The sequence below is a fragment of the Entelurus aequoreus genome, linkage group LG02 (assembly GCF_033978785.1).
Source record: "Entelurus aequoreus isolate RoL-2023_Sb linkage group LG02, RoL_Eaeq_v1.1, whole genome shotgun sequence".
Taxonomy (NCBI): domain Eukaryota; kingdom Metazoa; phylum Chordata; class Actinopteri; order Syngnathiformes; family Syngnathidae; genus Entelurus; species Entelurus aequoreus.
The window spans coordinates 69,190,539-69,218,369 of record NC_084732.1 but is presented as its reverse complement, the minus strand read 5'-3'; the positions used below and the strand labels follow the sequence as shown (position 1 = coordinate 69,218,369).

The 27,831-nt window shown below is 41.7% G+C and overlaps 1 protein-coding gene across 4 annotated transcripts in view; it reads right to left on the bottom strand.

Moving 5' to 3' along the window:
• LOC133638605 (synaptotagmin-7-like) overlaps window positions 1–20,041 on the bottom strand; it is a 452,289-nt gene extending 432,248 nt beyond the window's left edge. For all 4 annotated transcript variants that reach the window (XM_062031397.1, XM_062031416.1, XM_062031405.1 and 1 more), the window contains exon 1: window positions 19,519–20,041. In XM_062031397.1, coding sequence (XP_061887381.1) covers window positions 19,519–19,552 — 34 coding nt within the window. In that variant the 5' untranslated portion in view covers window positions 19,553–20,041. The remainder of the gene's footprint in view (window positions 1–19,518) is intronic.
• Between the last annotated feature and the right edge of the window lie 7,790 nt (window positions 20,042–27,831).

The following is a 27,831-nucleotide window of genomic DNA, read 5'->3' as shown; positions in this document are numbered from 1 at the left end:
AAATCTAGAACCTTTTTTGGTCGTACCGAACAACTTTGGAGACCAACATTAAAGCGCATATTGCTCTTCTCAATGAGCAGCAGGTCCTGCTGTGCTTCTACTCCCAACTAAACACATTAACCGACAAAATAAAAGCTACCGTAAATTATGAGCCGCTACTTTTTTTCCTACACTTTGAACCCTACGGCTTATAAGAGGGAGCAGTTGTGGATTTTTCTTTGCTGGCGGCTATTATAAAATAATTTTACAAAAAAAAACAAGCAAAAACACTGAAAGGGTGTTTTTAATGGTTTGCTGCTGTGTCCTTCCATTTACCCGTAATGCTTTTTTTTAACCGAAGTGTGGTTCGGTCTTCTAGCCATCCATAGCGTTCCCACTCATATGGATTCTTCATTCATTACTCCAAGCAACGTTTGTAAGTTTTACAGTATAAACAGCACTGTGTATACCTACTAAACGGTCCCATGTGTGATGTCTGTAGGAGTGTTTTCATGCATATTTGTACGTGCTATCATAATGAAATGACGCTAGCGTCGTTAGCATTAGCTAATATGCTAACACGTTTACAGGTGTCTGTGCTAGTATTATTAACTTACAATGGCATTCTTTTTGTATTGTTTCGGACTATAAGCCGCTGCTTTTTTCTTATGCTTTGAACCGTGTGGCTTATAAAACAATGCGGCTAATTGATGGATTTTTTCGGCCATAATGTTTTGTATTCAACAAATAGTTTTCATAAAACACCCACTGAAAAGGTGTGCTATTGTTTATGCCGTGGTGCCATCTTTTTGATGAATTGGCCCACTGCAGGTGATGCGAATTGAACGTCTAGTTAAAGTTCAAGTTAAAGTACCAATGATTGTCACACACACACTAGGTGTGGTGAAATTTGTCCTCTGCATTTGACCCATTCCCTTGTTCACCCCCTGAGAGGTGAGGGGAGCAGTGAGCAGCAGCAGTGGCCGGGCTCAGGAATCATTTTTGGTGATTTAAACCCCTATCTCAACCCTTGATGCTGAGTGCCAAGCAGGGAGGTAATGGGTCCCATTTTTATAGTCTTTGGTATGACTCGGCCAGGGTTTGAACTCATAACCTACCGATCTCAGGGCGGACACTCTAACCACTAGGCCACTGAGTAGGTGTCTACAGCAGGGATTTATCTTAATTTATTTTACCCGTTTTTAAATCCTTACGTGGTCTTGGCCCACCGTACCTCTCTGAGATGCTCCACCTCTAGGCCCCCACCCGGTCCCTCAGGTCAGCTGATCAGCTGATCCTGGAGGTACCCAAAACAAAGCGCAAGCTCAAAGGGGACAGAGCCTTCTCTGTTGCGGGTCCCAAACTCTGGAACGATCTCCCTCTCCATGTGAGACAGGCCTCTTCTTTGGCTATTTTTAAGACCCTTCTTAAAACCCATTTTTATTCACTGGCTTTTAACCCAGCATGAGACTTTAAATTGTTTTTAGCTTTTAACTTTTTTAACTGTTTTTAACTTTTTAAACTGCTTTTTATCTAACAAATTGTTCTTAGGGTCATTTTGCATTTGCTTTTTCAATGTGTATTTTTATTTCTGTTTTAAATGTTATTTTTTAGTCTGTCCTTTGCCTCTATTTCTTTGTGGTGTACAGCCCTTTGTTCTTCAACTGTGCTTGTTTTTAAAGGGCTTCATAAATAAATTTGGTATGGTATGGATGTCAAACATGGGGCCCGAACGGGTTCAATTCGGCCCGCAAGATGAGTTTGCTAAGTGCCAAGTGAGCTGCATTTTTAAATGAAAGAAACTGCTGGATGTCTCCATAGCAATTCTGTTAGGCAAGCAAATACTTTATACCGGGGCGAGCAAGTATACCAAGCATGAGTTACAAGGTAAAGCGGGGCTGCGACTCCTCCCCCTCAACCCAACGTAAAACAAACAGGAGTACAATAAACAATTGGTAGCCACACTTAAAATGCTGCATGAGACACTGCACATTGATATAGTTCTGTAAACAATATTGTCTTCTGTGCAAACCTAAAGAAAGTGAACAGTGGAAATGACAAATGAAGTAATTGATACATAGAAGCATTTTTATTTATGCTTTATTTTGTTTTTTGTTCAATTATAGATGGGCTGTGACTTAAAGTTTAAAAGCCTACTGAAACCCACTACTACTGACCACGCAGTCTGATAGTTTATATATCAATGATGAAATCTTAACATTGCAACACATGCCAATACGGCCGGGTTAACTTATAAAGTGCAATTTGAAATTTCCCGGGAAACTTCCGGCTGAAAACGTCTTGGTATGATGACGTTTGCGCGTGACGTCACGGGTTGAAGCAGACATTTTGGAATAGCACGGTGGCCAGCTTAATGTCGTCTGTTTTCACCACATAATTCCACAGTATTCTGGACATCTGTGTTGGTGAATCTTTTGCAATTTGTTCAATTAACAATGGAGACTGCAAAGAAGAAAGCTGTAGGTGGGATCGGTGTATTAGCGGCTGGCTGCAGCAACACAACCAGGAGGACTTTGAGTTGGATAGCAGACGCGCTACAGTGAGTACAGCTTTGGCTTCCAAACATTTGATCGCTTGTCCGTACGTGCGTGCCGCTATGTGCATGTCATGTACGTAACTTTGGGGAAATATATGTTTGTTGCCGACTGATGGCGGCCGGGGTGTCGTCGAAAGCTACAACGCCGTCCGCCGCCGCGCCGCTGTCCTCAACTGTCTGGGTTGACTTCCTCCATCTCCGGGCCGCCGACCGCACCGATCATCGTGGTGAAGTCCTTCGTCGCGCCGTCGATCGCTGGAACGCAGGTGAGCATGGGTGTTGATGAGCAGATGAGGGCTGGCGTAGGTGGAGAGCTAATGTTTTTAGCATAGCTCTGTCGAGGTCCCGTAGCTAAGTTAGCTTCAATGGCGTCGTTAGCAACAGCATTGCTAAGCTTCGCCAGTCGGCACAGCATTAACCGTGTGGTTACAGGTCCGGGGTTTGGTAGTATTGTTGATCTTCGGTCTATCCTTCCAATCAGGGGCTTGTTTCTTCTGTTTCTGTCTGCAGTTAAGCACGATGCTATCACATTAGCTCCGTAGCTAAAGTGCTTCGCCGATGTATTGTCGTGGAGATAAAAGTCACTGTGAATGTCCATTTTGCGTTCTCGACTCTCATTTTCAAGAGGATATAGTATCCGAGGTGGTTTAAAATACAAATCCGTGATCCACAATAGAAAAAGGAGAGAGTGTGGAATCTAATGAGCCAGCTTGTACCTAAGTTACGGTCAGAGCGAAAAAAGATACGTCCTGCACTGCACTCTAATCCTTCACTCTCACTTTACTCATCCACGAATCTTTCATCCTGGTTAAAATTTTTGGGGTAATCGTCGCTTTCTCGGTCCGAATCGCTCTCGCTGCTGGTGTAAACAATGTGCAAATATGAGGAGCCCTTCAACCTGTGATGTCACGCCACTTCCGGTACAGGCAAGGCTTTTTTATCAGCGATCAAAAGTTGCGAACTTTATCGTCGATGTTCTCTACTAAATCCTTTCAGCAAAAATATGGCAATATCGCGAAATGATCAAGTATGACACATAGAATGGATCTGCTATCCCCGTTTGAATAAGAAAATTTCATTTCAGTAGGCCTTTAATTGCTTTGTAGATACACTGAGATTTAGTCAAAGTTCATTGTGTAATTCATGGTGTTTTTAAACTGCACCAATTTTTTCCTCAACATTTTCAACTAACTTGAAGTGTTTTGTCAAGAGGTTTATTTGTGATATGTACATTTTCAATGTGCTCGTTGTATTTCGAGCCGAAGTAAAAAATAAAACAAAAGTATTCGTAGTTGTATTTTTAAGTTATTATGTCATGATAGTAACCGTCCGATTTTCCTCCATGCGGCCCCTGAGCTAAAATGAGTTTGAGGACCCCTGGTCTACAGTATTACATTATGTTTAGTGCAGTGAACCGGAAGTACAAATGCCGTTACGTCTTTTAGTCGTCCATTGTGTTTCTACTCGTATAGTTTCTTCATTCATCGCTCCAAGCAAGGTTTGTAAGTTATATAGTATAACTAAAACGATTCATACTTACGGATACTAAACCGTCACATGTTTGATAGTAGTGTTTTCATGCATATACGTGCTATCGTAATGTAATAAACCTAGCATCATTAGCGTTAGCTAATATGCTAACACATTTACAAGTGTCTGTGTCAGTAATATTAACTTACAATGGCGTTATTTTTGTATTATTTCAGCTTCACAAATTTGTCAGTAAATTCACCAAAACCTCACCGTGGAGTTATTGAGTCTGTTTAGCTGATTGGAGAGATAGCTTCCGCAGCTAGTGGGTCCATGACGAAGACTTCTGTTTTGTTTGATCAGTGTTGCAGGCACCATTTGGAAACAATTAAGGTATGTAAATAAACCTTTAACGAATCTTATTGTGTTTTCGCAACAGATATATTTGCGGCGTATAGCCTGGTGCAGCTAATGTAAGAAAAAAAAAAATTTTCTTCTAAAATTTAGCGGGTGTTGCTTATATCACGGTGCGCTCTATAGTCCGGAAAACACGGTAATTTTTTTTTTACTTCATCTTTTTTTTTCTATTTTTGTCCCTGACAGTGTCCATAACATTTTACTTGCACATGCGTCACAGCCAATTATGCAAATTAGACCATGACATCAACACGTCGCCCACATGCAGTCCGAGTCTACAAGGTACATTCAGGTACTTCAGTGGCCACCTTAAAAGGTGATGTTGAACAAAGGGGCCCTGCTCACAATTCCTGTTAAAGTGAATCATGAAGGTGTTGAGGTCAGGGCTGTCAAGTTCTTCCACACTGAATTCATCCAACCTTGTCTTCATGGATTTTGCCTTGTATGACAACTGATAACAGCAAACGGCCCTCCAGCAAGTCATTAGAAATGCAATCTGCAATTTAAAGAAATACATCCAGAGGAAACTGGATATTAACTGTGTATAAAGGGGGGATTCAAAAAGTTTATACTTCTTTCCATTACCCTTTTGAGATACGTTTAATTTAATTTAATTTAATTTTCTTAATACAATTTTATTTTATTTTTTGTGAAATAACAATATTGCCATTGAGCACAAGACTGTTCAATGGAGATATGAATGTACAGTCGTCGTCAAAAGTTTACATACACTTGTAAAGAACATAATGTCATGGCGTGTCTTGAGTTTCCAATAATTTCTACAACTCTTATTTTTTTGTGATAGAGTGATTGGAGCACATACTTGTTGGTCACAAAAAACATTCATGAAGTTTGGTTCTTTTATGAATTTATTACGGGTCTACTGAAAATGTGACCAAATCTGCTGGGTCAAAAGTATACATACAGCAATGTTAATATTTGCTTACATGTCCCTTGGAAAGTTTCACTGCAATAAGGCGCTTTTGGTAGCCATCCACAAGCTTCTGGCAAGCTTCTGGTTGAATTTTTGACGACTCCTCCTGACAAAATTGGTGCAGTTCAGCTACATTTGTTGGTTTTCTGACATGGGCTTGTTTCTTTAGCATGGTCCACACTTTTAAGTCAGGACTTTGGGAAGGCCATTCTAAAACCTTAATTCTAGCCTGATTTAGTCATTCCTTTACCACTTTTGACATGTGTTTGGGGTCATTGTCCTGTTGAAACACCCAACTGCGCCCAAGACCCAACCTCCGGGCTGATAATTTTAGGTTGTCCTGAAGAATTTGGAGGTAATCCTCCTTTTTCATTGTCCCATTTAAAGCATCAGTTCCATTGGCAGCATAAGGTGTTCAGGTGTTCCTGTTATTGGAAACTCAAGACAGCATGACATTATGTTCTTTACAAGTGTATGTCAACTTTTGATCGCGACTGTATATTATGTACTACATGTATGATGTGGAGCTGACTATGACATACTCAATAAACAACGTACAACGTAAAAAATATAAACATACTTAGCACTGACCTCATAATGTGATGTTTATAACCATAACGATAGCTCGATACTACTAAAGAAGCACAAGAAATGTGATCTGATGATAGCCCACATATGACCTTATTTAGCACTACTTGGCCACCTGTATCATGAATTTAACAGTTGGAATGGTTGGATGACTTTTTTGTGCTTTTTTCTGTTCAAGTGATGCTTTTTTTTTTAAACCGTAACTTTTTAGCAATCACCACTTTAGAGAAGAAACAAGTCCCCGGAGAACCCTTATAAATCCATATGCTTTAATGAGTCACTTCAGACTACTGATCCGGGGAATATGCCTCAATCATCACAGCTGGCAATGTTCTTTTTTTTTGTCAGCTGCTAAATAAAAAAAGCTATAATATCCATACACTTGGGTGTTAACAATGCTTCTTCAGGGCAGGCCCAGGCAAGGCTGCACTTTACACACAGGCTACTTAACGCACTTTGCTGGACTCCAGTATTGCAGAGCTCAAGTAGCCATCGCATATAATAGCTCAATCCCTGACTCTCTCATCTGAGATGCAGTATATATGAACCTCATATTGCAATGCAATATAATTGTAACTTTGAGATATTCCACATGTAACTAATGTCGTATAATATGTCAAGTGCGTTTAATTGCTAGTATTTAGTCGCATGTATTCTATTATACTTAGTCTTTTAAAATCAAGGACTGCCTTTTGTCGTGCAGTTGAACACTTCCTTTCTGTCTTACAACCGGGACTCTATCATTATCCACATTTGGTGACTCATCTTTAGTCCTACTGTGGCCATATTTATAGAGTATAAGACGAGGCACTAAGGAGTGGGCTCGCCGCAGGGGAAAGTTCTCAGCATTTTTTTGCAGCATCAAAAACCAAGATATCAGCTGCCTCTAAAGCTTGCGGTTTCACACAAGAATTAAAGAAAATTAAACAATAATCCCTTGCTGAAGTCATAATAACCTAATGAGACAGCTGTTGAGACAGAGGTTTTTAGACCCTGACATTAATAGTTTAGTTCTACTATACCAGGGGTCGGCAACCCAAAATGTTGAAAGAGCCATATTGGACCAAAAATACAAAAACAAATCTGTCTGGAGCCGCAAAAAATTAAAAGCCATATTACATACAGATAGTGTGTCAAGAGATATACATTTAAAGGACTTAAAGGAAACTAAATGACCTCAAATATACCTACAAATGAGGCATAATGATGCAATATGTACATATAGCTAGCCTAAATAGCATGTTAGCATCGATTAGCTAGCATTAATGCAGTAACCAAATATGTCTGATTAGCACTCCACACAAGTCAATAACATCAACAAAACTCACCTTTGTGCCTTCACGCACCACGTTAACAGTTGGGTGGACAAAATGAGACAGAAAAAGAAGTGGCATAAAACACGTCCTAGAAAGTCGGAGAAAGTTATACATGGAAACAAACTAAGATGAGTTCAAGGACCGCCAAAATTAGTAGGACAAAACGGCGCTCGCCAAATACTCGAATCAGTGAAGCATGTTTAATATAAACACTGTGTTATAACACTTAGTGTCATGTTTGTCCTCCTACAGAAACCATATTAAAACAAAAAATATATTTTTTCCCCTCATCTTTTTCCATTTTTCATACATTTTTGAAAAAGCTCCAGAGAGCCACTAGGGCGGCGCTAAAGAGCCGCATGCGGCTCTAGAGCCGCGGGTTGCCGACCCCTGTACTATACACTACGAGTTCCGTTTATAGTTGGCCACAAGTCCACACTTTCCAGGTATCTGTTTTATTTACTCTACATGAAGGCTGTATTTTCCTGACTATAGAGCGCACCGGTATAAATGCCGCACCCATTTAAGTTTAGAAGAAAAAAAATAGATGGATATATAGATATAACTCATGTGAAATTAGTTATTTAAACAAAAATATTATGTAAATGTCTATTTACATACCTTAATTGATTCTAAACAGCGCATGTAACATGGCAGTAAAACGGTTGATCTTATAAAACAGAAGTCATTGTTATGGACCCACTAGCTGTGGATGATAGCTCACCAATCAGCTAGACAGACTCAATAACTCCACGGTGAAGGTGAATTGGTGAACCCAAAACGAATGCCATTTTAAAGGCCTACTGAAACCCTCTACCACGCAGTCTGATAACATTGCAACACATGCCAATACGGCCAGGTTAACTTATAAAGTGCAATTTTAAATTTCCTGCAAAACTTCCGGTTGAAAACGTCTATGTATGATGACGTATGCGCGTGATGTCAATCGTTGAAACGGAAGTATTCGGGTTGGGCTGGCTGGCGTAGGTGGATAGCTAATGTTTTTAGCATAACTCTGTGAGGTCCCGTAGCTAAGTTAGCTTCAATGGCGTCGTTAGCAACAGCATTGTTAAGCTTCGCCAGGCTGGAAGGCATTAACTGTGTAGTTACAGGTCCATGGTTTAATAGTATTGTTGATTTTCTGTCTATCCTTCCAGTGAGGGGTTTATTTCTTTTGTTTCTATCTGCATTTAAGCCCGAGGCTATCACGTTAGCTCTGTAGCTAAAGTGCTTCGCCGATGTATTGTCGTGGAGATAAAAGTCACTGTGAATGTCCATTTCGCGTTCTCGACTCTCATTTTCAAGAGGATATAGTATCCGAGGTGGTTTAAAATACAAATCCGTGATCCACAATAGAAAAAGGAGAAAGTGTGGAATCTAATGAGCCCTTGTACCTAAGTTACGGTCAGAGCGAAAAAAGATACGTCCTGCACTGCACTCTATTCCTTCACTCTCACGTTCCTCATCCACAAATCTTTCAAAGTTTGACTGACCTATCTGACTGTTTTTTTGACATTCCATTGAGAGTGGTATGAGTCTACCACTGTAAAAGTGCACTGTATTTTGCTGTACTTCTTTGTACGAACACATTTATAGTACCGTAATATTGATACTGTTGTTGATAATATTAATTTTTGTTTGACTACTTTTGGTTTGTTCTGTGTCGTGTTTGTGTCTCCTCTCAATTGCTCTGTTTATTGCAGTTTTGAGTGTTGCTGGGTCGGGTTTGGTTTTGGAATTGGATTGCATTGTTATGGTATTGCTGTATATTGTTTTGTTGGATTGCTTAATTAAAAAAATAAATAAATAAATACATTTAAAAAAAATTTGAATCGATTCTGAATCGCACAACGTGAGAATCGCGATTCGAATTCAAATCGATTTTTTCCCACACCCCTACTGTATATATATATATATATATATATATATATATATATATATATATATATATATATATATATATATATATATATATATATATATATACACATATATCTTTTTGATGATCACTAATTTTAAGTCTAATTTCTTTATTGCATGGCTGGCGATCGACTGACACCCTCTGCAATCGACCAGTAGCTCGCAATTGACCTAATGGGCACCCCTGCTGTAGACATTTACCCCACAGCACCTGCAGTCCGCAAACACGTCCAAAAGATGGCACCATAGCACAAACAATAGCACACGTTTTCAGTGTCTCTGCTTGTGTTCTATAAAAAACAGTTGTTGAATACAATACATTATGACCGTTAGCGAAGAAAAGCCATGAATTAGCCTCACCGTTTTATAAGCCGCAGGGTTCAGAAAATAGGAAAAAGTAGCGGCTTATAGTCCGGAAAATCCGGTAGTGCGTTGTAAACCAACACCCTTGTCTTTTCCTGCTGTTAGCTGATTGGCCATGAGCTCAAAAGGTTGTCTTGTACAGTTCCAAGAATGTATCCTGTGAGCTCAAAAGGTTGCCCAGGGTTCGGCAACCCAAAATGTTGAAAGAGCCATATTGGACTAAAAATACCCCAAAAAATCTGTCTGGAGCCGCAAAAAATTAAAAGCCTTATATAAGTGATATCATTAAGTCAACACATGATGTAAGTGGGGCAGCACGGTGGCAGAGGGGTTAGTGCGTCTGCCTCACAATACAAAGGTCCTGAGTAGTCGTGAGTTCAATCCCGGCCTCGGGATCTTTCTGTGTGGAGTTTGCATGTTCTCCCCGTGACTGCGTGGGTTCCCTCCGGGTACTCCGGCTTCCTCCCACCTCCAAAGACATGCACCTGGGGATAGGTTGATTGGCAACACTAAATTGGCCCTAGTGTAATGTGAGTGTGAATGTTGTCTGTCTATCTGTGTTGGCCCTGCGATGAGGTGGCGACTTGTCCAGGGTGTACCCCGCCTTTCGCCCGATTGTAGCTGAGATAGGCTCCAGCGCCCCCGAAGGGAATAAGCGGTAGAAAATGGATGGATGGATGGATGATGTAAGTGTCTATATTAGCTATATTAGCCTACTATCAAAATTACTACGTGTCGCAGGCTGAAGCAAATCGTTGTTGACAGAAAAAAATATATTTATTCTACACATTTTTACAAACATTTAAAACGGAGGCTTCTCAGAGGTTGAGATAACTCCTGGAAATTACTGGCTTTGAATGGCCAAAGGTATAGATGTGTGTGTTCAAGTTAAAGGAAATGGCAGGCTGTCTTCTTCTAATGCAGTGGTCCCCAACCTTTTTGTAGCTGCTTGCAAATGTGTCCCACGGACCGGTGGGGGGGAGGGGGGGTGTATTTAAAAAATATATATATATTTATTTATTTTTTTCCATAAAGAAATACAATCATTTGTGCTTACGGACTGTATACCTGCAGACTGTATTGATCTATATTGATATATAATGTATATATTGTGTTTTTTATGTTGATTTAATAAATAAAATAAAATATATATATATATATATTTATTTTTTTTTATTTATTTTTTTATTTCTTGTGCGGCCCGGTACCAATCGGTCCGATGGTTGGGGACCACTGTTCTAATGGATTTATTACAATCTATGCAAGCTGGGTAACGTTTGCTGCGGTCTGGAACAACGTGTCAAACAAACAACTATCAGACATGCAGCCAATATTACATACAGATAATATGTAATGAGAAATGCTGATATAAATTAAATACACAGAGGATATAGGAAAATAAATTAGCTCAAATATACCTACAGGTGAGCCATACTGATGCAAGATGTACATACAGCTAGCCTAAATAGCATGTTAGCATCGATTAGCTTGCAGTAACCAAATATGTCTGATTAGCACACCAACAAGTCAATAACATCAACAAAGTTCACCTTTGTACATTCACGCACAGTATACAACGTTTGGTGGACAAAATGAGACAAATAAGGAGTGGCATAAGATATGTCTTTCTTTGGCATCGTCGAAGAAATGTATACATGTAAACAAACTACGGTGAGTTCAAGGACCACCAAAATTAGGAGGACAAAACGGCGCTCGCCAAATACTGTCATCAGAGAATCATGTTTAATATAAACAGTGGGATTTCTAACAATTAGGAAGGTTTGTGTTATGTTGTCCTCCTACAGAAACCATATTTAAACAAAAATAGATTTTTTTGGCCGCAGGTTGCAGACCCCCGATATAGCCATACTATATTCTGCTCGTCATTCTGATCGTAGGGCAGAGGATGGCAATATGAAATAATTCATGTCATAGAGATTATATTACACAATTTACTCCAGCTCTGTGTGTTGAACAAATAAAACAGCATGGGGGTGTTAAATCACAAGTGTGCGTCTGAGTCATAAAGATGCAGACATCGCTTGTAAATGGATGGACGTTTGTTTTTACAGGGGATAAGTAAGTTAAGGTGGTTCCCAGTTGGATTGCTGATCACACCGTTGAGCAAGGTATAAACCCAGAATGACATGGGGCATAATCAATCGTACGCTTTCCTATTGTACAGGATCACAAGTGTGCATGTATCTAGCTGTGTATGCATTAGGGATGCAACGATATGAACATTTTGTATCACGTTTATCGTGACCAAAATTATCACTTTATTATTGCAATATGGTATATTATTTTTTAAATAACTAAGATAAATAGACCCACTGTTGGAAAGTTCACTACTTTGCATGTTTTGAGTTCCTTATGCTTCACTGATAAGAGTGGTCTGGCAGGCCTTGTGGCGTCCCACTTTTTGTAGCAGTACTTAAACACATCGTAAAGACACACTGTCATATTCTTTTGAGTATAGCTCGATCAGTCTGCATAGTAGCAATGTGCACAATACTGCAAGGGCATCTACGATGATCATACGCCATGTGCCTCCCGTACACTGGGGGGTAGTTATTTCATTTTAGTACAAATAACTGAATTACCTTTACGGTTGACCTATGACGCCACACTCAGTGTCGTAACTAGGATTTGACAAATACCGATGTCAAAAATTGGCTGTCCAAGAGGAACTTTGAAAGGCTGAAATCATGAGCGTCCCAGCACCATATGCATTATATTACCTTATAAATAAATAAATAATAACCTTGAGCAAGACAATTCATTTCCAGAATAACAAAAGCTGTAATTGACCTATATCAGGGGTGTCAAACTCATTTTAGCTCAAGGGCAGCATGGAGGAAATTCTGTGCACACATGGCATTAAAACTAAAAAATAAAGACAACTTCATATTGTTTTCTTGGTCTTACATTGGCCAAAAATAGAACAAACACATACTGAAAATATTACATTCAAAATATAGAAAAAAAAATACTGTCAGCGGTAAAGTTTAGATACATGAAGGAAAGAAGAAAGTGAATGAATGTTTATAACTGAATACATTTATACATGCATAAAAAGTGGGGGTTTTTTGTATTACTTTTTTTAATGAATTAAGTACTGTTTATGACAACCTTTTTCCAAAACACAATATAGAATGTGAGATATAACAGGATAATGCATACATTTATCATTTGTTTTCAAAACGCTTACAAAAAAGTGGGACCCCAAAAATGTACTGTGAGACCCCATTTTAATGACTTGATGGGGTCCCTGCAAAACAGCTGCAGGCGGCTGTGGCCTGCGGGCCGGTTCTAATACTAACCAAATATCATCCCGGGGGCCATAGATAATTCATTCACGGGCCGGATCTGGCCCGCGGGCCTTGACTTTGACACCACTGAACTAAAACTATCTATCACTCATCTAACATATTTGATAATCGGCATGATTTTATAACAGTCAACTTTTTAATTAATATCCTGAAGTTTAGCATATTAAATAATTTTAACATCATCCATCCAGCCATCCTTTTTTTTACCACTTGCCCCTTTCGGGGTAGCAGGGGGTGCTGGAGCCTATCTCAGCTGCACTCAGGCGGTGGGCAGGTTACACCCTGGACAAGTCGCCACACACTAGGGCCAATGTGTTTTGTTAGTGTTCTCCAGGGTTTAGTGCTTGTTCCTGTCCTGCGCTCTTATTTTGGTGGCACTTCCTGTTGTGTTGGTGTTTTTTTTCATAACCGCTTTAAGCATGCCTTAAAACACTTTTCCCGTCACCTGTTTTCTGTTTGTGATCAAGACTATTAATTTGATCTTTTTGCTACATTTGTTGTCGGGACATTATTCTCTGTTTAGTGGTGACTATTGGCGATCCTCTTGTACGCACGTACTTTGTGGACGCCGTCTGCTCCACAATTCCTGTGAGTGTTTTGCTGGGTTTCAGCAGTTTTGTTTTGTTTTCTTTCATAGTCTGCATGGGCAGAGCACTTTCCTGTTGCTCTCGATTTTTGTTTGTTTATTAATAAATACCCGTTTTTTAACCGCCTGCTGCTACCTCGTTTGTCTGCATCCTAAAACCACTACAAACTCTGGCGTCTTCCACGACGCACCGTTTGTCAACGCTTGACAATTTACTGCACATTCATATTATCATGCTCCTGCCTGTGGCATTTTACTATGTTTTAAAACATTCAGCAGACGTGTACCGCATTTTCTGGGCATTTCAGAAGCAAATACTGTGGTGCATCTACAATGGAACACACTTTTTTAGCGTGCTAATGATGCTGAAGATGCTGGCACTAACTGCGTTCATGTAGTTTATTTTCATACAGGAGATATGTTATCATATATTCTACATGGACAAAACGAATCCCATCAATTTTATATGTTTTAATCGGCCTCTTAAGTCATCAAACAGCTATACAATTATAAAATTGTATTGCTGAATAAACAAAATGTCTAGTATTTTAATTTTTGACAGTCTGTATTTATTGACAAGCATACGTAGGACCTCATCGCAGGGCCAACACAGATAGACAGACAACATTCACACTCACATTCACACACTAGGTCCAATGAAGTGTTGCCAATCAACCTATCCCCAGGTGCATGTCTTTGGAGGTGGGAGGAAGCCGGAGTACCCGGAGGGAACCCACGCAGTCACGGGGAGAACATTCAAACTCCACACAGCATTAAAACATACATTTAAAAAACACAAACTTTTCAACCACGACCAGAATTTGAACACCCATGATCTTCTGCTTTGCAATGCAAGTATTAATGACGTCACCGGAATTTCAGGAGGACCTTTTTTCTCATATTCTAATCAGTGACAGAGCATGACGTGGCCAGGGTAAAATATTGTATGTCATTCAATAATTTACATTTTAATGTGCTTCTTCATGCAAAATGCCCTCCCCCAGCTTTACCCTGATCGCAGAGCCCCACGAAGAGTGTGTTCTGCATTTAGGGCGGGGCGGCACCTGACTGACACGACAACGTTAATTATATCGACAGCGTTTCACATCAATTTCATTCAGGTGAAAGCAACATTAGTTACTTCAGTATGAATTAATTTTAACGTTATGTTGACAGCACATTTTGGCTCGGATTAAGATTAAAGTAAAAGTGCACTTCATTGCGTTACGTTGTTGGAGTTGTAGCAGGCTGTGCATGAGCAAAGATCGCATATTGAGAGAAGATGATCTACGTGGTGATGTACAGCGCAGGGTTGTACGGTATACCAGTATTGGTATAGTACCGCGATACTAAAGAATTATATTCGGTACTATATTAAACTATGTCATGGGTGGATCTACACTTGACATCTACTGTGATGATACGTATCTAGTCGATACTACTCTTGTGCAGCCTTTTGAGACACTCGTGATTTAGGGCTATATAAGTAAACATTGATTGATTGATTGATTGATGATCACGTTGATATTTTTTAGCATCACAAAATCTATTTTCTTTTTTTTTTTTTAAATGTAAATGATGTTTATAAACTCAGTAAATATGTCCCTGGACACATGAGGACTTTGATTTTGACCAATGTATGATCCTGTAACGACTTGGTATCGGATTGATACCTAAATTTGTGGTATCATCCAAAACTAATGTAAAGCATCCAAACAACAGAAGAATAAGTGATTATTAAATTTTAACCTAAGTGTAGATAGAACATGTTAAAAGAGAAAGTAAGCAGATATTAACAGTAAATGAACAAGTACATTAATAATCAATTTTCTACCACTTGTCTTTAATAATTTTGACAAAATAAAAAATGATAAATGACACAATATGTTACTGCATACGTCAGCAGACTAAATAAGAAGCCTCAGTTTGTTTACTTACTACTAAAAGACAAGTTCTTTTGAATGTTCACTTTTTTATTTAAGGACAAACTTGCAATAAGAAACATATGTTTAATGTACCGTAAGAAAAAATACAGAAGACATGACTTCGGTGGCCTCAATTGTACTTACGGCCATGGTCACACTAGGATTTGCGGCTCCTTAGAACTTGTTTTAAGTGATGTCCTCTGTAATATTGGCACAGATTACAAATATTGCATCTCTAATGGCTATGCTGATGGTAAATAGTAGACAGCATCAAAATAATTATCTTGGATTGCTCTACGAACATGACGCCAATACCAAAAATGTATCGGGTCAGATGCAAAGAAAGCCAGCGGAAGAGTTTTTTTCAAAGGAATTTTCGGGTGAAAATCAGTTGAAACAAAACTTTTGAGTGTCTCAAAGTTATTAATTCAAGAGGCTCTGCGGAAAGAGTTTTAAATCCGAAATATTTACATTTTTGACAGTCCGTATTTATTGACAAGCATACGTAGGACAAAGCTGCAGCACGATCGCCTGCGTCCTCACAGCCATATCTGCGCAACCGCCAGTTTGCACTTTCTTTCCAGAACTACTAAATAAAGTCGCAAAACAGCGGCTGCAACACAATTTCAGTCTTGATAGGTCACACTGCGTGTGTTAAATAATTATAATTGCATTTCCTCCTCCCGGTATTGTGGGCGTTTTGATGATCAGCATATATTCGCCATATTCATGAAGACAGAGACGCTAAATGGCTTACGCTCCTTATTTTGCTCATTTAAAGGGGCCCTATTATGCAAAACCAACTTGTCTTACCTATTGGTACCTGCTGTTGTGTATTTGGAATCTGCATAAGTCCCAAAAATGTTTAATTGAACCGTAGAGGCATTGCGTAAATATTTATAAAACAATCTTGCCTTGCGTCATTTTTCCACTAAACGAGCTGTTTGGAATTTTCTCTGTCCTGTGACGTTTTCTGACCTGTGACATCAGCGGATTATCCATATATGGTATAAATTAACCCAAATGCTTTGTGCGCGTCCGCCATTGCAGTCCTACTGTGACGATCTGTCACATTTACATCTGGTTATAATTCCTTTGTTTGTTTATTTCCTGTGTAGCGCTCTTATGTTTGGTTCCTTTTCCCGCACGTCTCCCTGAGCGCTTGTTTCCTCACCTGTCCCTGATTAGCAGCCTGGCACACCTGGTTGCAGTTGCCAATCAGGTTGCCATTTATTCCTGCTTCGCCCTCCAGTCAGGGCTCGAGGATTGTAAATGTCACTGACTTTCAGCTGCGTGCTGTGTGCATTGACTGCTCCTCCCTTGGTTGAATATAATTAAAGACGTGTCTTACCTGCACGTCATCCTCCTGTCTCCTGCATCTTGGGGTCACAACTACTACAGCAAAGCGAGTCTGTGACAGTCAAGAAGGTTATTCCTCTTCGCTATACACTTGTTGTGGGGCAAACTGGCCTGTACATGCACATGCATTCTTCACTGTTGCCATTTTCAATACAAAGTAGTGCATAATTCGAACTGAATCTGTCAGTAGACTCGCAAAGGAAGTGCTAAAAACTACAACAAAAATGACGGGGATAATACGGTGTCAAAGGTGGGAGCAGTCTGATGGCCACCAGAGTACCATTCCAATCTTGTAACATTGCAAACTTTTTTACGTATGCAATACCAATGGGGTGTATGGCTATTGAATGGTATCATCTGATGGCTACTGCACTGTATGTGGACTTTGATAAAAACTGCAGCACTTTATATACTTCTGCACTTTAAATGAAGCTGCTAAAATACTGTAACTTGAACCCCCACTGATTTGTAATTCACATACCCTCTATGTATAGTATTTGTGTTTTAAATTGTTTATTATTATGTATATTCAATATTGTTGTGTATTTTCAATCCTGTGTAATTTAATTGTGGATGTTAGATGCACCATACAAGGATTACAGATGGAAATTAGCATGGTGCTAAATCTGGTGCAGCCATCTTCTTAACGTAACTGCACATTGCCATCCATCCATTTTCTGGCGCTTGTCCCTTTCGGGGTCTCGAGGGGTGCTGGAGACTACCTCAGCTGCATTCGGGCGGTAGGCGGGGTACACCCTGGACAAGTCGTAACTGCACATTGTCCTTCAAATAAACATACAAATACAAATACAAGTGGAGCGACGTAAAAAGGACCCTCCACAAAACGGAGCGTCCTGAAGAGACGGTCAGAAAGCGGCTTGAAATCGGTCTGTAAAACATGATCTGTGCAAATTGTGACAACCAACCACCATTACATCTTATGTAGACCACTAAGAAGTGTTTTAAATGTAGAAAAATAATCATAATATTGTATTTATTAAATCACAATTATTGAAACTCAAAGACTTGGTGTTTCTGCAAACAGCTAAAAGTATGTATAAAGCAAACTATAACCTGCTACCCAAGAATGTACAACAATTCTTCTCAACAAAAGAGGAGAAATATAACCTTAGACGAAATCCTAATTTAAAACATGTGTATGCTCGTGCAACACTTAAAACCTTTAGCATATCTGTATGTGGAATTAAATTATGGAATGGATTAACCAAAGAAATCAAACAAAGCACCAATATGATTCAGTTCAAACTACAAGTGTTCACAAAGTACACAGAACAAGAATTATGATGAACATCTTGAACCTTTTTTTTTCTTTTTTTTTTTATTGAGACAAATATTATTTATGTATTTAATATGTGTTCGCTTACAATAGTATATTATTTATGTATTATGGATATGTTCACTGTTCTATTGCAGATAACAAGGAAATTGGATAACATTGCTATGGTATGAAAAGGGGTGGGATTAAATAAGCTCTGCTTCTTCCTACTCCTTTTCGGACGTGCTGTAAAGAAACAACTGGAATTGTGTGATGCATTACAATGCATCGTATGCATGTTCCAAATAAACTGAACTGAACTAATATGATCCCTCTCTAAGAGAGATCTGCGCGCACGTTTAGTAGATGCAAGTGTTTTAACACAGGCAAACTTCTAGTAGAAATTCATATCATTTGACTGTTCCGTCATGGGTCACATCTTTTGTTTTGGTAATGTTTCGATATGGTTTTAGAATAGAATAGAATAGAATAGAATACAATGCCTTTCATTGTCACTGTGCACAGGTACAATGAGATTAAAAGCAACTCCAGTATCAGTGCGAGAGTCTACAAATATGCAAAACGTAAGAAGAAAAGAAAGAAAAATAGTGCAAAAGGAGGTAAGGTGCACAGTCCAGTCCTAAGAACGAATGTTCAAAATGTGTTGTTTACAGGAATAAATAGTATACTATATACATATATACATAAGCATTCAGATTGTGGGTGGAAAGTAAAAATTGCACACAGAGAGGTGCTAAACTATAAAATCAGTGCCTATGAGAGTTCTTTAGGGAAAAAACTGTTCTTGAGTCTATTTGTCTTAGACCTAGGGGTTTTTAAGTCATTCTGCTCTGTAGATAGATTATTTGCATTCATGTATTAAATCATATTAATAATGGTAGCTTAACCCACATTAACCTGTATATTGTGACAGCCCTAGTTTAATGATTTTAAAAAAACTACTGAACTCAACGTGCTTGGCTTTTCTTCCTAAAACCACAATCAGCAGCAGGTGTTATGTGACCTTAACCTGGCGTGACACACAAAACACACATTCTATATAGTACTTGTTTCTCATGTGCACAAAAATGAACCCTCAGACAACAACAACATGGCACAACACACAGCGGAGAGAGATGCACACAGACATGCTGACTGCTCATTAATATGACCGGAGCCTGCATGACCTTGTGGTGTGTGCTTAGGCCACCACATTAGACACAACAAGTGCCTGGCTGACTTGGCACCTCGGGGTGTGTGCAGCATCCCATCTCACTGGTCGTGAGTGTGTGCGTGTGTGTGTGTGTGTTGGTTTTCTTTAGGGGAGTGGGCAAAGAGGCAGACTAGCAAAATATGACATGGCAGTTGGCAGCTTGTTGCAATGACCCCCCCCCCCCAGCATCCCCTGCTTGACATGACACACTCAAGGGCATCTGCCAACCAACGCGAGATCTGTGAACTATGAAAGAAAGCATGAGGAAAAAAATGTCACCCACCTTTGCTGCTCTCTTCCTCCCTGTTGAGATGCATGTCTCCTCTTTTTTTTTTTTTTTTTTTTTTTTTTTTTCAGACTGTTCTCTTCGCCAAAGAGTAAACTCTCATTCTTAGCTTCTCGATGTCCTTTAATTGTCTTGTCTCGGTTTGGAACGCATGAACGCGCTTTCCCGGCACTTGCGCGCGTCCCTGCAAGCCGTTGCCGAGCTGGAGCAGGTAGTCTAGGTGATGCGTGTATAGATGGGTGTCTGCGTGTATTTTTGGCTCGCTCACTTCGCACCCTCCGTCCCTTGTTTTCCCAGCCCGGAGTGGCTCTCAGGAATGATTGTGAGGGGTTTGAGGGAGGATCCGGCAGGCAGGCAGGCAGGCACAGACGGGCGGGGTGACGCCAAGAAAGTCGGGAGGAGGTCGATGGGCGCTCGTTTCATCACTCATCCTAATACATGCACCAACAAAAAGTCGTTTTTAATGCGTCCAATTGTTGCACGAACTGTTCTTTCAACGTCTGCAAAAGGAGGATGCTTGGATTCGTGGCTTAATCGCACAGTTCACGTCGTCTGTAGCTACTCATAATTCATTGAGGTGTATTCTTATTGTTTTTATTTTGCATTTGTTCTGTTGTTATTTAACCTTCACTGCTCACGTAAGTGTCAGTTTCATGAGGACCTCCATGTGCTGCCATTACGATCATCCTGTCGTTACAGCCAATAGGTCTGTCCTGTCGATACTACAGCACATTAACTCACCGTTCACGTTCTCTAGTGGCACGTCTGACGCAGCTCGCTGGTGACCTCTAGTGTCCAATTTGAGTCAGTGCCCCCTTAGTACAATTACAGATAGAACTCACATTCCGCCTTTACGAGAGAGATCCAATATTTTAGCAATATTTTTTTTTTTTATGCAGACGTCATACCGGTTTGTATTAATTTAAATGTGGATTTGACGTGGATTTTTTTGGGTGTGGTAATTTATTTATGAAAAAAATGAAAACCTATTTGGACATGTATTTGTTTGTAATGCAAAATCTTGTCCGCTAGGTGTCAGTGTTGACGGGTGAATCAAATATATTGTATTATTGAGTTTGAGTTTGAGTTTATTTCGAACATGCAAGCATACAACATGATACATCACAATTTCCAGTTTCTCTTTTCAACCTGTTCGAAAAGGAGTAGGAAGAAGCAGAGCTTATTTAATCCTACGCCTTTTCTTTTACATAACAGTTGCTAAAACTTTTGTTCACTTCCTGTTCTCAATTTATTCACAATATACTCCATAAGTAATCACAATAAAAAATAAATACATAAATAATACTCGGGGAAGTAAGTTACATTCCATAAGGTGAGATGAGTAAGATTATTTTGAAAAAATGAACGGATGAATATGGATATATGACTTTAATGTTTTACACACGCACGCTCTATACACTTTATTGCCAAAAGTATTTGGCCACCGGCCTTGACTCACATATGAACTTGAAGTGCCATCCCATTCCTAACCCATAGGGTTCATTAGGATGTCGGTTCACCTTTTGCAGCTATTACAGCTTCAACTCTTCTGGGAAGGCTGTCCACAAGGTTGCGGGGTGTGTTTATAGGAATTTTCCACCATTCTTCCAAAAGCGCTTTGGTGAGGTCACACACTGATGTTGGTCGAGAAGGCCTGGCTCTCAGTCTCCGTTCTAATTCATCCCAAATGTGTTCTATGGGGTTCAGGTCAGGACTCTGTGCAGGCCAGTCAAGTTCATCCACACCAGACTCTGCCATCCATGTCTTTATGGACCTTGTTTGGTGCAGTGGTGCACAGTCATGTTGGAAGAGGAAGGGGCCCGCTTCAAACTGTTCCCACAAGGTTGGGGGCATTGAATTGTCCAAAATGTTCCGGTATCCTGGAGCATTCAAAGTTCCTTTCACTGGAACTAAGGGGCCAAGCCCAACTCCTGAAAAACAACCCCACAGCATAATTCCTCCTCCACCAAATTTCACACGTGGCACAATGCAGTCCGAAATGTACCGTTCTCCTGGCAACCTCCAAACCCAGCTCTGTAGCAACTGACTGTGCAGAAGGTTGGCAACCTCCTTGCACTATGCGCTTCAGCATCCGCTGACCCCTCTCTGTCCGTTTATGTGGCCTACCACTTGGTGGCTGAGTTGCTGTTGTTTCCAAACTCTTCCATTTTCTTATAATAAAGTCAACAGTTGACTTTGGAATATTTAGGAGCGAGGAAATTTCACGACTGGATTTGTTGCACAGGTGGGATCTTATGACAGTTCCACGCTGGAAATCACTGAACTACTGAGAGTGGCCCATTCTTTCACAAATGTTTGTAGAAACAGTCTCCATGCCTAAGTGCTTGATTTTATACACCTGTGGCTGGGCCAAGTGATTAGGACACCTGATTCTCATCATTTGGATGGGTGGCCAAATAATATATATATAGTGTATGTATATGCGTGTGTGCGTGTGTGTGTGATTATAATTATGTATTTATGATTATAATTAGGTATTTATATTTTTATTTATTCAGGACAATGGGCATTGATGAACAATCTCATATACAGAATGTAAATGAGCCAGATTAGCTTTTATTTGCTCATTTACGTCTCTAGTCCCATAACACAAAAATAGTGGGACATTCTCCCATATTTATGACTTTGTTGGACTGTTTGTTCAAAGGTTGTTTTTCCTGCGGTGGATGTAAAGGTGTCCCTTGGAGGATATTCTGGTGACAAAACAGCCCTTCTTAAATGCAGGTGGAAAGTGGGGGTGGAGCTAGTCCATGAAGAACTTTATAAATCAAACAGATATTTTGAAAATCTAACATTTTAGAATGTACCAAAACGTTAAATATAAATAATTGTTATTGTTTTGCCTGGACATTAGGGACATTTCAAAGTTGCAGGGTAAATAAATACAAAGAATAAAAGCTTAACAAAAACACTTTAAAAAAAAAAAAATGTAGATTTTACATTAAAAAAAACAAACTTGACAGCTCAGTTGCAAAAATGTTACCATACAATTTGAAGTGGTTCTTACATCATATAAATGGAAAAGAAAAAACAATACCACTGTTTTTACAGTAAAATCTACGGTTGTAAAAAAGCAAAACAAAACAAAAAACATTCCACAGTTTTGTGTTTTTTACGGTAACACCCCGCGACCCCAAAAGGGATAAACGGTAGAAAATGGATGGATGGGATGGATTTTGGTGACCAAGCTACCAGTTTCTTACCGTATTATTTTATTTCAACAACAACAAAATGTTTGGAATGCATGATAATATATATATATATATATATGTGTTACAATATTAAATACAAAGATATGTAATTGCATGCAGTACGTGTATTTTTTTTCTGTCAAAATGGAAAGTTTAATACATTTAGTACAGAAAGACGGGTGTCAAATCCAGGTTTTTGCAGAGCCATTGGAGCTGTCCAGTGCTGATCCTCAGCCTGCACAATGGGAAGGTTGACATCTCAGGATGCGCATCCAGTGTAAAAATTGAGCCAAATCAAAACATGCTTCGACTCACTGTGATGAACCCTGATGGGACAAAGCTGAAAGAACACAAATATTTTATATTATTGAACAATTTTATATTGTTTGGTGTGTATTTGGCAAAAAGACAGATGTTTTAATGCAAATCCTTGATAGTTTTTGTGATGGTATTTTTATCTATGGGCACAGAAGATGACATTTGTGCCGTTGGATCAATAACGACTTGATATATGTACACATGTTGTTGTTCCTGTTTTGTCACTCGAGAAGCAAACATGTGCTTTGATAAGACCAGGCGTGTCAAATGTTCGGCCCAAGGGCCGGATCAGGCCCGCAAACAGGTTTTATCCGGCCTGCGGGATAAGTTTGCTAAGTATTGAAATGTAACCTGAAATTTTTGAATGAAAGAAACAGCTGTTCTAAATGTGTCCACTGGATGTCGCAATAGCAAGTCTTTGTATCTTTGCTACATATGTACAGCATAAACCACATAATGTTAGTACATCAGTCGAGGAAAATGATCAAACTACATAAATGACATACTGTAACTTAATTTTGATATAAAAAAATGTATCTTGATGGATTGAAAATTAACACCAATGAGTTGACTGATAAACCATCCATCCATCCATCCATCTTCTTCCGCTTATCCGAGGTCGGGTCGCGGGGACAGCAGCCTAAGCAGGGAAACCCAGACTTCCCTCTCCCCAGCCACTTCGTCCAGCTCGGGGGATCCCGAGACGTTCCCAGGCCAGCCGGGAGACATAGTCTTCCCAACGTGTCCTGGAACTTCCCCGTGGCCTCCTACCGGTTGGACGTGCCCGAAACACTTCCCTAGGGAGGCGTTCGGGTGGCATCCTGACCAGATGCCCGAACCACCTCATCTGGCTCCTCTCCATGTGGAGGAGCAGCGGCTTTACTTTGAGCTCCTCCCGGATAGCAGAGCTTCTCACCCTATCTCTAAGGGAGAGACCCTCCACCCGGCGGAGGAAACTCATTTCGGCCGCTTGTACCCGTGATCTTGTCCTTTCGGTCATAACCCAAAGCTCATGACCATAGGTGAGGATGGGAACGTAGATCGACCGGTAAATTGAGAGCTTTGCCTTCCGGCTCAGCTCCTTCTTCACCACAACGGATCGATACAGCGTCCGCATTACTGAAGACGCCGCACCGATCCGCCTGTCGATCTCACGATCCACTCTTCCCTCACTCGTGAACAAGACTCCGAGGTACTTGAACTCCTCCACTTGGGGCAAGATCTCCTCCCCAACCCAGAGATGGCACTCCACCCTTTTCCGGGCGAGAACCATGGACTCTGACTTGGAGGTGCTGATTCTCATCCCAGTCGCTTCACACTCAGCTGCGAACCGATCCAGTGAGAGCTGAAGATCCTGGCCAGATGAAGCCATCAGGACCACATCATCTGCAAAAAGCAGAGACCTAATCCTGCAGCCACCAAACCAGATCCCCTCAACGCCTTGACTGCGCCTAGAAATTCTGTCCATAAAAGTTATGAACAGAATCGGTGACAAAGGGCAGCCTTGGCGGAGTCCAACCCTCACTGGAAACGTGTCCGACTTACTGCCGGCAATGCGGACCAAACTCTGGCACTGATCATACAGGGAGCGGACCGCCACAATCAGACAGTCCGATACCCCATACTCTCTGAGCACTCCCCACAGGACTTCCCGAGGAACACGGTCGAATGCCTTCTCCAAGTCCACAAAACACATGTAGACTGGTTGGGCAAACTCCCATGCACCCTCGAGGACCCTGCTGAGAGTATAGAGCTGGTCCACAGTTCCACGACCAGGACGAAAACCACACTGTTCCTCCTGAATCCGAGGTTCGACTATCCGGCATAGCCTCCTCTCCAGCACACCTGAATAGACCTTACCGGGAAGGCTGAGGAGTGTGATCCCACGATAGTTAGAACACACCCTCCGGTTACCCTTCTTAAAGAGAGGAACCACCACCCCGGTCTGCCAATCCAGATGTACCGCCCCCGATGTCCACGCAATGCTGCAGAGTCTTGTCAACCAAGACAGCCCCACAGCATCCAGAGCCTTAAGGAACTCCAGGCGGATCTCGAGTGGCAAGTGACAAGTGACAAGCTCCTCGGTGGCCTTGCCACCGAGGAGCTTTTTAACTACCTCAGCAACCTCAGCCCCAGAAATAGGAGAGCCCACCACAGATTCCCCAGGCACTGCTTCCTCATAGGAAGACGTGTTGGTGGGATTGAGGAGGTCTTCGAAGTATTCCCTCCACCGATCCACAACATCCGCAGTCGAGGTCAGCAGAACACCATCCTCACCATACACGGTGTTGATAGTGCACTGCTTCCCCTTCCTGAGGCGGCGGATGGTGGTCCAGAATCGCCTCGAAGCCGTCCGGAAGTCGTTTTCCATGGCTTCCCCGAACTCCTCCCATGTCCGAGTTTTTGCCTCCGCGACCGCCGAAGCCGCACACCGCTTGGCCTGTCGGTACCTCAGGAGTCCTATTAGCCAAAAGAACCCGATAGGACTCCTTCTTCAGCTTGACGGCATCCCTCACCGCCGGTGTCCACCAACGGGTTATAGGATTACCGCCACGACAGGCACCAACTACCTTGCGGCCACAGCTCCAATCAGCCGCCTCGACAATAGAGGCGCGGAACATGGTCCATTCGGACTCAATGTCCAGCACCTCCCTTGTGACATGTTTAAAGTTCTTCCGGAGGTGGGAATTGAAACTCTCTCTGACAGGAGACTCTGCCAGACGTTCCCAGAAAACCCTCACAATGCGTTTGCCAGGTCTGTCCGGCATCCTCCCTCACCATCGCAGCCAACTCACCACCAGGTGATGATCGGTAGAAAGCTCCGCCCCTCTCTTCACCCGAGTGTCCAAAACATGAGGCCGCAAATTCGACGACACAACTACAACGTCGATCATTGAACTGTGGCCTAGGGTGTCCTGGTGCCAAGTGCACATATGGACACCCTTATGTTTGAACATGGTGTTCGTTATGGACAATCTATGACGGGCACAAAAGTCCAATAACAAAACACCGCTCGGGTTCAGATCCGGGCAGCCATTCTTCCCAATCACGCCTCTCCAGGTTTCACTGTCGCTGCCAACATGAGCGTTGAAGTCCCCCAGTAGAACGAGGGAATCACCCGGGGGAGCACTCTTAAGTACTCCCTCGAGTGAATCCAAAAAGGCTGGGTACTCTGAGCTGCGGTTTGGCGCGTAAGCGCAAACCACAGTCAGGACTCGTTCCCCCACCCGAAGACGGAGGGAAGCTACCCTCTCGTCCACCGGGTTGAACTCCAACATGCAGGCTCTGAGCCGGGGGGCAACAAGAATTGCCACCCCAGCCCGTCGCCTCTCACTGCCGGCAACGCCAGAGTGGAAGAGAGTCCATCCCCTCTCGAGAGAACTGGTTCCAGAGCCCTTGCTGTGCGTCGAAGTGAGTCCGACTATGTCTAGCCGGAACTTCTCCACCTCGCGCACTAGCTCAGGCTCCTTCCCCCCAGCGAGGTGACATTCCACGTCCCAAGAGCTAGCTTCTGTAGCCGAGGATCAGACAGCCAAGTGCCCTGCCTTCGGCTGCCGCCCAGCTCACATCGCACCCGACCTCTATGACCCCTGCTATGGGTGGTGAGCCCATTGGAGGGGGGACCCACGTTGCCTCTTCGGGCTGTGCCCGGCCGGGCCCCATGGGGAAAGGCCCGGCCACCAGGCGCTCGCCATCGTGCCCCACCTCCGGGCCTGGCTCCAGAGGGGGCCCCGGTGACCCGCGTCCGGGCGAGGGAAATCTGGGTCCATAGTTTTTATTTTTCATTGAGGTCTTCGAGCTGCTCTTTGTCTGATCCCTCACCTAGGACCAGTTTGTCTTGGGAGACCCTACCAGGCGGCATAAAGCCCCCGGACAACATAGCTCCTAGGATCATTGGGACACGCAAACTCCTCTACCACGGTAAGGTGGCAGCTCAGAGAGGAGACTGATGAACATTACCACATAATTTATTCAGAAAATATAAATAACGACAAATAAAGATAGAATACTATTAACAGCAACATGTAATAAAAAAAAATAAAAAAAATAAAAAAATATGATTTGTACTATTTCAGAATGTGCTTGTTCTATTTTTAAACAAAGAAACCAATCTGAAGTTGTCTTTATTTTTAAGTTACCGTGCAGTGATTTTACCAGTCCGGCCCACTTGGGAGTAGATTTTTCTCCATGTGGCCCCCGATCTAAAAGGAATTTGACACCCCTGGCATCCTCCCACCTCCAAAAACATGCACCTGGGGATTAGTTGATTGGCAACACTAAATTGGCCCTAGTGTGTGAATGTGAGTGTGAATGTTGTCTGTCTATCTGTGTTGGCCCTGCGACGAGGTGGCGATTTGTCCAGGGTGTACCCCGCCTTCCGCCCGAATGCAGCTGAGATAGGCTCCAGCAGGGCCGGCCCGTGGCAGAGGCCATATAGGCAAATGCTAAGGGCGCCGTCCATCAGGGGGCGCCACGCCAGTGCCACAAATGTTGAAGGGAAAAAAAAAAAAGAAAAAAAAAAGTTGGTACTATTATTTCTAAATACATAAAATAATCCCACGTTAATTAAAATGCAAAGTAAAGCCTATTTAATAGAAATATTATTTGTTACAACATTACGCCCCCCCCCCCCCCCCCCCTCCCCCGGCACGGTGCGCCCCTCCCTTCCCGTATCATGACTCTTTTTGGACGTCACCACATAAAAAAAATCAACACAAGATGTCAAAACGGCCAAAACTGTCAGGTGCCCAGGGGAGAAAAGAAGGGGAGAAACGAGAAA